Source organism: Gopherus flavomarginatus, chromosome 6 (assembly GCF_025201925.1).
Source record: "Gopherus flavomarginatus isolate rGopFla2 chromosome 6, rGopFla2.mat.asm, whole genome shotgun sequence".
NCBI lineage: Eukaryota > Metazoa > Chordata > Testudines > Testudinidae > Gopherus > Gopherus flavomarginatus.
In genome coordinates, this window is record NC_066622.1 from 118,201,563 (window position 1) to 118,215,081 (window position 13,519).

At 39.8% G+C, this 13,519-nt stretch overlaps 1 protein-coding gene across 4 annotated transcripts in view; it reads right to left on the reverse strand.

Annotated features, from left to right (window-relative positions):
* Positions 1-5,603: 5,603 nt before the first annotated feature.
* Positions 5,604-13,519, reverse strand: part of EDRF1 (erythroid differentiation regulatory factor 1) — a 52,221-nt gene continuing 44,305 nt past the window's right edge. For 2 of the 4 annotated variants that reach the window (XM_050959293.1, XM_050959292.1), the window contains exons 22-25: positions 12,802-12,955; positions 11,844-11,959; positions 9,927-10,093; positions 5,604-6,496 (exon numbers count right to left, since the gene is read on the reverse strand). In XM_050959293.1, coding sequence (XP_050815250.1) covers positions 6,325-6,496; positions 9,927-10,093; positions 11,844-11,959; positions 12,802-12,955 — 609 coding nt within the window. In that variant the 3' untranslated portion in view covers positions 5,604-6,324. Of the gene's footprint in view, positions 6,497-9,926; positions 10,094-11,395; positions 11,590-11,843; positions 11,960-12,801; positions 12,956-13,519 lie in introns of those variants that run through there. The other 2 variants (XR_007775142.1, XM_050959294.1) reach the window with 2 other exon arrangements.

The following is a 13,519-nucleotide window of genomic DNA, read 5'->3' on the forward strand; positions in this document are numbered from 1 at the left end:
TTTCACTTACTTCCCTAGGAGGTCTGTACTTTGAATAGCACCAAGACCATACTACCCAGCTACCTCTCCATTAGTAGCAGCTCCTAATTCTTCGACAAGAGATGGCCTGCCTGGCCACCTTACTACAGAGCAAAAGAAAAGGTACATTAGCCAGGTTATTTAGAGTTCTGGCTTGTGTTCTGACAGTCCCTCCTGTGTAAATTTTGCTCAGATGCCAAAGTGCATTTACTGTGAGAAGACAAGAGAGTGAAATTGCTGCTTATAAAACACAGGGAACAGAGTTATAGGCACTATAGCCATTCAGCTGTTTTTACGACGACTGGTCAGCATAACCACATGACCAATAGTGTCCACATCAACCATCTGAATCAGACCTTGCTGGCGGAAGTTGGTGCCTATCCCAACAGGCAAAAATACTTGGCTTAAGTTATTTTTATATTCCTGCCACAGATATCTATAATTTACCAAGGGAAAATGCTAACAGGGTTTACTAATTTAATTAAAATGATAAAAATAGAGACCCATAAATTAGAATGGCAGTTGGGATAATGAAGGATTCCACTAACATCACTTGGGAAGAGTGATAATGAGGGTGAAACACAGGACACATTGCAGTAACCTGGTCTGAAAACAAAAGGTACCCTAACCACGTCAACAGCTATTGCTATAAACAACAAGGAGAAATAAAGGCACCGGCACTTCCTAGAGACATTGAGCCACACAGGACAGTGGAGTACAGGCATAGTGCTTTGTTCGCTTCTCCATGCCCAAAGAGTGGCTGACACACGCTTCTGAAAAACCCTAAACCCAGCAGAACAATTTGGGCTTGTTCCTGTTCCAACTGACATCCAATGGCAAAGTGAACTTTGAGTTTTGGGGGTTCTAAGGTGCAACTGATGTGTGTTTTCATTCCAGTTCCTGGCAATGGTTTCCCTCATTTATGTGGGCTAACAAGAGTCAGCCAAAAATCAGTTCCTCTGCTGTTGCTCAGCTTCTTTGTTTACAGCAAACAAAATCTCAGCACAGCGAGCAGCCAGCCTGTCTTCAATTTCAAGTGTTATTAATTCTGATTTAAAAGAATTTGAGTATCTAAAGATGCTAGATGTAGAACCGTGCATTTTCTGTTCTGCTTTAGCAGACAGACTGCAACGCTGTTCTCCAGGAAAGAAAAGGTGATATGGAGAGTTAGTGAGATGATTTAATATTTACTTCTTTTACGGCAGTTGGTACTGGCATCATGAGAACTATAATCACAGCACACTCTGAAGAGGCCCAACTCTAGCCAAAATAACAACATGGAATTGCAGCCTGATACTGGTGCCTTTGTGCATGTCTAAATACACAGAAAAAAATTTATATAAAAGGCATAAGTGTCCAAGTGTTTTCACAAACACAAACAAAGGAACAAAGCATTTCACAGTGTTGCCAATGCTCACTTTTTTAGCATGAATAGCATATTTGGTACTTTCTTAATGGCTGAGATCCTGGAGTCATGTTATACCTTGGACTCTCAGCTTTCATGTAAAAGTATGGGCTTGTCTACACTTACCGGGGGATTGACAAGCGATGATTGATGCATCGGTAGTCAATTTAGCGAGTCTAGTGAAGACCCACTAAATCGACCGCAGATTGCACTCCTGTACTCCACTGAATTGAGAAGACTAGGGGGAGGTAACGGGAGAGCATGTCGACATCACGTAGTGTGAACCCCACAGTAAGTAAGTCTAAGCTACAATCGATTGAGTTACACTATTGACGTAACTCAAATTACGTCGCTTAGATCAAATTTCCCCTGTAGTATACACAAAGCCTAAGTTTCTAGCCTGTATGGGTTCAGAAAACAGCTTGAAAACATGAACCCTAAATACACAAAAAACAGAAGGCAGAGTTATTCTTTTAATGCATAATTTTGTGGGTACCTGACTCATGACTTTCAATTGGTTCAGGTTAGCCATACTGCATTTGGTAATCTGAAGGGAAAAAAAACTATCATTATGGATTTGTGACACATATTGCAACCCTGCACATTATCTCTGGGAACCACTGTATTAAATTCATTAATGTTTTCTGTACAACTGTGTTCTACTTCATGGTGGAGGGTTACCACAACTCCTCCAAGAACTAAAAACAGTGAGCAGGAGTATATGTGTGAATACCCCTGGGATTGCAAACCGATCGAGAGCAGCACCCCCCACTGGAATGATTTGTATATACTCATTCAGGCTGGGTGTTCCAGACACTAGGAATCAAAAGAAACGGCTTCTGGCATAAAAGGATGAATGAAATTGTGTGGTCTTCCTTTTGATTCAGCAAACAGACAGGACTGTTGATCCTAGGGGAACCCCCTAACCCTGGTGGGAAGAGTTGGAAGGCATTGGCCTACCAGGGTCCAAAAGACTGTTGGGCAATTTTTGGTATGTGTATTAGTAAGTGTATAGGAACTTTTTTAAAAAATGTTTTCCCTAGAATGCTTTTGCCTTAAACATAAACATGCTTGCTGAGAAAGCTGTATGGATTATTGGTACAACTATTGTCATTGTCCTCAGAGAGAAAGCACAGTTTAGGAGCTGTCATTAGACAAAACTGGCTTCCTGGGCTATTACAACGTACAGAGGGAACATGCAGCCTTAAAAACCTCTGGCCAGAAAGAGTAGGACACAAATTCCTGCCAAGAGACAAATGATGGCTGGACTCTTGAGACCTGACTGGGTACTCCTGGAGTGGACAATGGAAGGGGAATATATGTGCAGTTACCCCTCAAATTGTGACAGACACACAGACTGGCGAAGGCGTAAACCCCGAAACATGGCCTTGTCAAACATTGTTAGAATATGCTTTAGGAAGGGAGTGGGCTGGCTTTATGGATTTAACATCTTTATGTATATGAATTGGGGGGGTGGGGAGGAATAGCTCAGTGGTTTGAGCATTGGCCTGCTAAACCCAGGGGTGTAAGTTCAGTCCTTAAGGGGGCTATTTAGGGATCTGGGGCAAAAATCTGTCTGGGGATTGGTCCTACTTTGAGCAGGGGGTTGGACTAGATGACCTCCTGAGGTCCTTTCCAACCCAGATATTCTATGAATCTATGGTCTATCCACTGTGCTATGTTTTAATCGGCTGGTGCAAGCTAAACAGTGTTAGGCTGGGTTACACCCAAATAGGAGACCTCCAGGGAACATGTGAAAGAGCTGGTGCTTATGATTCAGCAGTTGGTACTGTGATGGTGAAGGTCCTGATCCTGCAAAGACTTACACACATGAATAACATCATGCCTGTGAACTCCTAGTGATGCTATTTATGCATAATTTTTGTTGAATCAGGACCAAAATTAGTACTGAATTAATGGGGCAGTCTCATGTTATAATGTACCGTGCTGCCTTGCAGATCAAGGCTTTAAAAAAAAAAAAAAAAAAAAATCTTAACCACTTGTAGCAACTATTGAACAAGTATTGAGAGGTGGATTTAAACTCTGATGCCCTGCTGAAATCCTAGTTTTGATAGCACTCAAAAGTCAAAGTGATAATCTCAGCCAGATGCTAAATAGCAGAAAATACCTGACCCTGCTCTTATAAATTCTGCAAATATTTAAAGCATTTTTTAAAAACTTGCATTAGTTTACAGTACTAGGTTGGGCTTCTAGCAGTTAGAAACTAATGCAATAACAAACTACAACTGGCCTTTAGTTTCAAAGTTTTGTACTTGGGCATCAATGGATAGTTGTGAGGGCATTTCCTGGCACTCCACTATCAGCACCAGTTGAGGAGCCAAGGAAAAGCTTGTCCATGTTACTATACATTTATTTGCATAGTTAGAGATTGTACACAGATGAAGTAACTATGTGGGGTTTTCCCTCTCATCAGCTTTCAGTATTTAAGATAGGCTCATGACAGATTAGATATCCACTGAACAAGTCACAATGACTCCCATAGAACAGGGATGTTAACAGACGAGATTATGTGTATCAATGGGATTATTCCAAACTCTGACTACTGCAAGCCAAAGTTGTTTCCCAGTGCTTCACAGAGGAGTTTTCATGCTTGAAGAAAAATTTGTAGCTTGCTAACCACAAATGCCTGGTGAACATGTCAAAGAAGAACTTCTTCTGTTTTGCAATCTAGTTTCCACTGCAGTGTGGAATTGTATCGTGATTAGCCATTAAGAAATTACAGAAGTTACCTATAGAAGTTACCATTTTTATAGGGAATAAGACTCAAAGGATTAGATTAGAAGTCTTAGTGTCCGTTTACTTTTTGGCTCTATAACTATAGCCCTTTAAAAACAAATCAGAGAAGAATCTTACCCCTTCTTATTTCACAGGTATTTGCTTTTGATGTAAACAGAAAATTTAAAAAAACAAAACACTGAAGTTACTAATCATCCTCAATTGATACAATTGCTAGGAAAGTATGGCCATCCTAGCAGAAATCTAGATTCAACATACTATTCATATGCACACACCTCTGAATGAATGACAAGGTCCAAAGTGAGCCACGACAGTTCCAGAACCATTTGGGTGGCTGCATAACAACAGGTATGATTTGAAGACAGGAAGTTGTACAAGAATATTCCCTTGGTAGTACATTTGGCTTGTTCATTTGATGGGTCCTGATGTCTAATGAAAAAGATCTACCTTGACCTGCTGAGTCCAGGACAAGTTTGACAAGAAAAATATCTTCATAATATGAGCAAATTTAATATTAAAATCAATGAGATACAACACAAAAAACCATATAATTTTTAGAGTCACTTTTCAGAGTGAAACTGCACTCTAACATGATGATAATCAGGATTTCATGATGAGACCTACTTCCTCCCTCTGCTCCCCCGTCACCCTCAATATAGGGCCTTCCAGGATAAATACTGTTCAACTCCCTCCCACCCCCTCCCCACTGATGGCTACATCCTATTCTCAAAAGAAAGGCAATGAAATATGTTTCGGTCTTAAGCAGAAAACACTGCTTTGGTTTTGCACTAGCACTTAGACAATTTCTAAACAACTTCAGACACAGAATTTCTTCTTGCTTGATGTGAATATGGAGCGGACAATTAAAAATAGTAATAGAAGGTGCTGTCCAAAACTAACACCACTAGTAGGTAGATTGCAGGGAATCCAGATTCATGACAAACACATATACAGTACTGTTTAACTTGTGCAACTTTTTAATTCAATAGAGACAGACACATGGTTTCCAATCCTATTTTGATTCAGGAGAGTTAGGAACATGATAGCTATTCACCAAAGTAAAAACCTGCATCTAAAAACTTCTGACAAATCAGACGACAGATCATTGCTGTACATCTATAGTTGTAATACTTCTAACTTTTAGAGCAACACTAGTAAAAGTGACTTTGTATCTCATGCTTCTGAATTTCTCATTGACACTTTGGGAGAGATAGCTACATGTTTTAAGTCCTAACATATTGACACGAGACTAAAGCCTGATTTTCAGATTTCCTAGTGAAGTTAATTGGAGCTACAGAAGCTCAGCACATATGAAAATGAGGCCTGTGTTTTTTAAACCTGTTTTCAGTGTGACTGGGCAGTTTGTGATCTCTTGGACAGAAACATTAAATGATAGCAATAAAAAAAAACCCACTCAGATTCATATGTTCTAGTTTCAATAAATTAAATTTATTTAAAATATGCTTTATCATTTATTCACAGTTTCAAGTTTGAAGGAGAGGATAATACTATTCCTGATCAAAAAAATCAAAATACAGCTAAACCCATTTCACTCTGTGGTGAAAAGGACATTCCAGCAAAGGCTAATATCTGTGAAAAATCTTGTATTGAAGCTAAAAAGGCACACATTTATTTTTGTGCATGGTATTAACTGTAGTTTAAAAGGAAATATGTTTGCATATATAAGGGAAATTTCTTTGTACAGTTTCAGTTAACATTACTGGAAAAAGTCTTCCAATACCACTTTGCTTATGAAGTAACATTTTATACAAAAAATATCAAACTGATCCAAGTGTAACAGATTACATTTTATGCTAAACATTTTATTTTGCATCACTGCAAAGCCCACTGCTTTTCAGAGAAATCAACTTTGTATTTCTCAAATGTTAAAGATTGGAAGTGTTACCTCTAGATTTCAATTTTAGCACTTCACAAATATAAAAACATTAATAACCAAATCATAATTGAGCTTTCATGGGATAGCGATGAACTCCTGTTCTTTCCCAGCTGTACCATGTTATAAATAGGCAATGCTTACCTCAGCTTCAATAAAACTAAGCACCATATGGGACAAAACCACTGATCCCATGTTTAAACAAGGCACTGATATTTCTGCTATCTGTAGCAGATTTATATTTAGTAAGTCACCGAATTCCTGTTTTATCGGCATCACTGTTCTGAATCAGCTGCTCCAGCAAATTTAAAATGACTTCTATTCTTGCTAGCAGAGTCACATTTTTGTTGGCAGTTGCACGCAATAAAAGGGAGTAAACTTGCTTGTTGGTCTTAAGAACTTCCTCCTCTTCATTACTGCCACTGAAAAAGGAACCATAGGTATCCTGAACTATTACATTGTATCAAAGCATAAACAATTACATTGTGCAAATATTGATTTATTAAAACAGTGACTACCCACACCATCAAAATCTTGTTCTCCCTGGGATTCCATGACTCCTGGTTCTCCCACTACCTCTCTAATCACTCCTTCAGTGTTTCATTCAGAGTATCCACCTCATCCGTATTCCAGCTTTCAGAAAAAGTCCTATGAGGCTCTGATCCTCATCTTGTCATCTTCCTTTACAGTCTCTGGGCAGCATATACACTAACATGACTTCAAGTGCCATCTCTATTTCTCCATGCTATACCTGTCTCCAAACTGAAATCTCAGCCTGCCTTTCTGACAGCTCCTCATGACTATTGAGCCACCAGTTTAAACTCAGTGGGGCCAACACAAAAAACTCTTAATCTTTCCCTACACAAGCCCTTCTGCTTTCTCTGTCACCATGAGCACCACCACCATTCTCCCTGTCACTCAGGTCTGTAATCTGGGCATCATCTTTGACCCAGCCCTTTCTCTAGGTCCTCACACCTAAGCTATGCAGGAAAAATCTGCAAGATTTAGACATAACATCTTTAGGATCTTGTCTTTCCTCTCCATACACAGCTAAACATGTTATCCAGTCCCTCCTCATCTTGTGTCTTGGCTACAGCAGCCTGCTCCTTTCTGGCCTTGACAAGTGCCATCTTGCCCCACTTATCTATTCAAAGCACTGATGCTAAGGTAATTTTGTTGGTTCATCGCTTCAGCTGTATCACCTTCCTCTATGAATCCCTAAACTGGCTTCCCTTTCTCCAGTACATTTATGCCACATTAGGAAATAAAACTCCGAAAGCCAGTTTTTAAAATTTCAGAAAAATAATAATGTTGCCACTGATATTACAGGTTTGTTTGTTTTTTAATATATGTGACTAGTTCGTTTAATCGTAAATCCATCAAAATTGCCAAGAAACAAAGCAGCAATTAGTTCATAACATTTGGCACAAAGCAGCAGCAAGTTTATTTAACACAGAGAACAGGTATTCAATCAAAAAAGCCACTGAAATGAAGCTATTTCCAGGAAAAATTACAAAAATGCCCAGGATGAAACATCATTTTGAATTACTATTCCCCTGCTCACAAATTTTACACAGCCAAATTCAGTTCTGTTTAAGCACTTAATTTTTAAAGACATTTTGCTTTTATGCAGGGTTATAACCAGATTGTAACTTTTGTGGCTTGAGCAGTTTCAAAGATGAGGTAAAAACTCCCTTATGCATTCTCCTTGAATGAGTGCATCAATAACCATGGATCGGGAAGAGCAATTACTCAATTTCCACTCTGACCAAGCTAACCATTGGTGTGGAGGCATGGGAAAGGGTAAGCATTGCCCCCTCACCCTATAGACAGAAAATGAACTGGGCATATAATATTTGCGCATTACATGTAAAAAGGTTAGAGAGAAAAGGGAATTTAACTTACCCTCAAAGCACTTCTACAGTTTTTGAATGACGCACATTAGCTGTATTAAGTTTGTATAACATAAGCATTCTGCTTTTATTTTGCAGACCTTGAAAAATTAAACACTATAACATAATTAAATTGAAATGTGTGTACCATTTATAGAGTCTATCAATTTAAACAGAATATTAGTGATTAGAACAGTAGATGGGAAAAGAAAGTCTAAATATTCTATTCTGACATCACACCCTCTTCAAGGCTATGAAGTATGATAGCACGGAACCAAACACAATTATTAGTGTTAGTCAATTACCCTGCACGTCAATTTGTTTAAAAAGATCGATTATACTCTGGTCCTTGGCATTTCGTATATTTACACTGCCACCCTGTGGAAGCTTTTTTAAAAATTAAAGGCACCTTACTGCTGCTACATAGAAAGAGTCAGGCTCTTTTCTAGTCTTTTGTCCTTCCATATATACACACACATCTCTCCCCCTCTCTGCTTTATGGTCCTTGTATACAGGAGGATGGATGCTTCCCTAAATTGCATTTAGCCACACAGCATCCAACATAGTAGTACATCAGCAGCTTAAACCCTGGCCAGAGACTGTATTCTAATGTGAAAATACAGACAACAGTACTTCGATCTTAATGCCAGCTGTGCAGCTAATACAGCATTCAACAATAAAGAAGAAAAAAAACCCTCTGTCGATGTACACAAGACTGGAACTAGCTGGTAGAACAGGTTTTGTAAACATGACTCAAAAAGGTGATTTTTTGCTATTATTTATGCTATTTCTGATGCTCTACAAGCTGCCGTAGTGTCTACACAGTCTCAGCTGATGAGGTCACCACGTATTTGCAGCTGATGGGATAGAATGTATTTTCTGGCTCTCCCTAGGCAAGATTAAATATAATTACATCCAAGAGGAGTGATCCTGGTGTCAGCAATTATTACACTGCCATGACTCTATTCTAGAGAACACTTTAAGGTCAACACAAGAAGAAGAAAAAAGAAAGAAAAAGGCCATGTTTTTGTTTTGAATTAAATCTCAGCAGTTAGATACTGTTTGAGAACATAAGGAAAATGCTTTACACAAAAAAAGAATCCTTTAGGCTGCCACTCCAATACTTATTTTAGAAAATATACAATTCAACCTCGCTAAGCATTAGCCCCAAATTTGCACATAAAAACATCACTCTCCATATTTTTTTAGCTGTAGTGGGGACTTCAGCATACCGTGTCATACTTCAAACTACATCGTCATCTGCAAAATTCAGTCATTTGCAATGGATCTGCCAGTGTCTGTTAGCAATGTTCTGTCATAAGTGGAAATGTAAGGTAGCCCCCTCCCCACATATCAAAGAAAAGCACATCCACCTAACGTGCGGCACACACAATATATCACTATAGAAAGATGATGTCAAAAGTCAGAGAGATTTTAGGCTACTTGCCAACAGGTGATTGCTGTGCAAGTTATAGATGATCTCTGTACATAAGTACACCTCCCCTGCACGCGCGCACACACCCCAGGATGAGGGGCAGATAGACATTATGAAATATGGTGAAACAGACACTCCCTCTCTCTAATCTATCAGGGACAATATAAAATTTTGATCATTTTTCTTTGTTTCAACCATTCATAGGTTGTTTTTATTTTCTCTTCTCAAAATCTTTGGCAACTCTTTGGAAACAGCAGATACAAGAAGCTGCCCACACACACTGAGCAGACAATTTTTTTTAGGTCATTCCCTCACACAAATCACAAAATCGTAAATACTCAGAGGAGTAAGTCAGAGTTGAGATGTAGCTTGATCATTTACACACGCAAATTATCTTTCCAAAAGATACAAATGACATATACAAACACTGCATTTTCTTGCATGTGTGTAATATGTATAGATGCAAATTTACTGTGCATATAATCCAGGATGCATCTTACCAAAGCTTAACAAGTCTCGACTTACCCAATTTTCTTTTTTGTTGACGTTAGCAATTTAATTGATTGGAGGAGGAGGAATGACAATCGAGATTCAAATATACTGAGGAGTTTTATTACTTCATCTTTATTAAGGTTAGAAGAGGAGTCGCCAGGTGGTGTCTTCTCATCATTACTTTTGACATCCTCATTTATCTAAAACACAGAAAGGTATTTCACCTAATCCAGCTGGCAAATTGTATTTTTAAATCAGGTTCAAATAGTACAATTCAATTTAATTCCCTTGTTAAAATATACAATGTTAATATCAAGGCCATTGTTCCATGCTGTTTATGAAATTGTTTTGGTAGTAACTTACATCACCAGTTACATAAGCTGGCTGTGACTTTTTTGAAGAAGCTCTTCTATGTACGCTATCAAATTTAGTTATGAAAATAATGGGAAAGCCTGGATTTTGGTAACTGTTGCTCAGATTGCCATTGGATAACAACAAATGTATCTCAGCATATGCAGCAATATTTACTTATTCAGCTATCAGGATCCCGGTGATAGGGCTCAACTGAAAATGACCTTCAAAATTTTTAACACTTCAGTAACATGGTGGATCTTGGTGGAAAAATATAAACTTGTTCAAAAAAAGTGTATATGCAACTCTCAGAGACTTCAGAAGTTCCATAAGTGTGCTACAGATGACAACTACTACCGGAAAGGAAAGATGCATCATGTCCCGTTATGCAGAAATACATCAGTCCCAATCAATCTCTGCAGAACTATGGAGGATTCAGAACTACATTTCTCTTTGAAATTTTGGCAATTAGCTTTAATAAAACTACCGTTAGGTCCAGTGTTACTAGGATTACATTAAAACTTGTCTTATAAACTTGAATTCATGTGCCCGAGTTACAATATATCATGCTAATAATATATAATGAGGTTTGGGTATACTATTTTTGTCCTCAACATTTTCATGCAGAACTTCAGTTCTACTTAGCTCTCCAACTATTCTGGTGCTGTCTGACAAGGCAGAACTTGACAGGATTCCAGAATGGATTTAGCCTCAAAACATAAGATTGTTTAACTTGTGCCTTCTCTTTGTGCCTATAGAACAGCAGTGGGCAAACTTTTTGGCCCAAGGGCCAGATAGGGAAGGCTGTGCCTCCCCAAACAGCCTGGCCCCCACTTCCCATCCCCTGACTGCCCCAACCCATTCAGCCCCCCTGCTTCTAGTCCCCTGACTGCCCCCTCCTGGGACCCCACCCTCTATCCAACCCCTCCCCCCATCTCCCTGTCCCCTGACCCCTATCCATACCCCAGCACAGGCCTCATGGGACTCCCACACCTATCCATCCCCCTCCTCCCCATTCCATGTCCTCTGACTGCCCCCCCCCCAAATCTCTGCCCCATCCAAGCCCCCCCCCACTCCCTGTCCCCTGACTGCCCCCCGGGACCCCTTGCCCCTTATCCAATTCCTCCCCCCCCAACCCCAAGCTCCCTTACCATGCTGCACTGCCCTGCAGGAGCACGCAGCCACACTGCCCAGAGCACTGCCCACGTGGCAGCATGGCTGTGGGGGAAGAGGGGGACAGCAGGGGAGGGGCTGAGGACTAGCCTCCCCAGCAGGCGCTCAAGGGCCAGGCAGGATGGTCCCACAGGCCCGATGTGGCCCGCGGGCCGTAGTTTGCCCACCTCTGCTATAGAAGGAACACATCAATTAGAACTACTCAGAGACGGGTATTTCTGGCATCTATATCTATATATGCATGCTTATCCAGACACAATGAAGAGAATTTAACAACAACCTGAAGATGAACTGTGATAACTTAACATTTAAAGAATAGTTCAATTACAATTTAAAAACCAGTATTTTATTCCCAAATGAAAAGATATAAGTGACTACACAAGGTGCAAAGCAACAGATAATCAGACCACTTGTCCTTTTGCTTACCTGTTCACATTCAGCTAAAAGCTCCTTTCTGATCAGCTGAAATGCACACTGGGTCTTTATCAATATGTCTAGAGCCCCAGATAGAGTCTTTAATTTCCCAGCACTACTGTTTTGACCTAAAATTAGAAAGACATGAGCTCTGGACTAATACAGCTACTGTCATGCAAGGATCTCAGTGTGTCTTACAAAAGGTGTTATTATTTGTATTACTGTGTGCCCAGGAACCCGTGTCATGAACCAGGGTCCCACAGTACCAGGTGCTGTACACACACAGTACAGACAGCCCCGCACGAAGGAGCTTACAGTCCAAAGTATAAGACAAGAGACAGATGGACACAGATAGGGGAGTACAAGTACAAAATATAAAAAGACTGGTAAGCATGACAGGCAGTGGTCTCAGCATTCTAGCAGCCTAGCTGTTGTCAAGGGATGTGGGGGGGTTGGGTGGAGGAAGGGGTAGGCATTGTGGAAAGAGGAGACTACTAAAGAGGCATTTTAAAGGTGGATAATACTTATGGGGAGTGCCTCCCAAATGAGTGGGGACAGCACAGGAGAAAAGCACAAAAGTTGCTTGTTTGAAAATTTCACAAGTGGGCAATGGACTAAAATAGGTCTTTCCCAGAGTGTGGTTGTGTCCCAAAGCAGTAGAAGATTATTCCTTTCTCAAGAAAATGGGGAAATAGACAGTAACAATTTTAGGGTAGTTGTGGCCATATTGGTCCCAGGATATTAGAAAGAGAAGGTGGTTAAGGAATATTGTTTACTGTACCATCTTCCATTGGAGGAGGAGATAAACTTTCAAGCTTCCAGTCGTCTTCTTCAGGTCTGGACTTGAAAGTTTGTCTCCTTCACCAACAGATGGTCCAGTAAACGATATTACCATACCCACCCTGTCTCAGTAACAATTTTACTCCTTTTTGAGATTTCCCAGACATTCTTTATTTGTAGTACAACTTACTTGCCATTTGAAACTCTGAAAATGCTACTCTTTCCAACTGCACACGAAGGAGCTCACAGGGTGCATCCTTTAGGAGCTGAAAAAGCTTCACTGCTTTACTGTAATGAAGTTCAGCTAGTACTCGATGCTGTTTCCTTAGATGCTCATCACCAACCTGTAACAGAAGTACATTATGTAGAAAGTGTTCAGGCATTCATGTAACAGATGTGGTGAAAAAACTGCCTATGGGGGCAGGGCACAGCCACAATCCCGCTTCAGTTCAATCCACAATTGTGAAATTTGGGAGGGTGAGGGGGAGAAAAATGCAGTCGGCAATTTCCCAGGAAAGCTAGTTTAAGACAGTGCGCTGGTAAATACCTATTAAAACCAGGAAAAATACAATTATTATTCTTAGAATATACTAGATGAAAATACTGAAAAATAATTAGCTATTTGATAATAGTTTTGCAGGAACATAGTCTATAATTTCAATTAAAGGAAATAAAACAAAAACAGCATCAATCTAAAGTTGCATGCTATTGTCTCTGTTACCTCAAACAAAAGCCTTCTGAATATGAGAATTCCCCTTTTTTGTCCGGCAATGAAAAATCATATGTTTGTTTAGCAAATTAAGAAGGGGAATTCCCAGATTCAGAAATTTCAGTTTCTGTTTGAGATAAACTGTCCAGTCTAGTACTCTGTCTCTTGATCTAGCTGGCTGGAGTACAACCGCTTCACC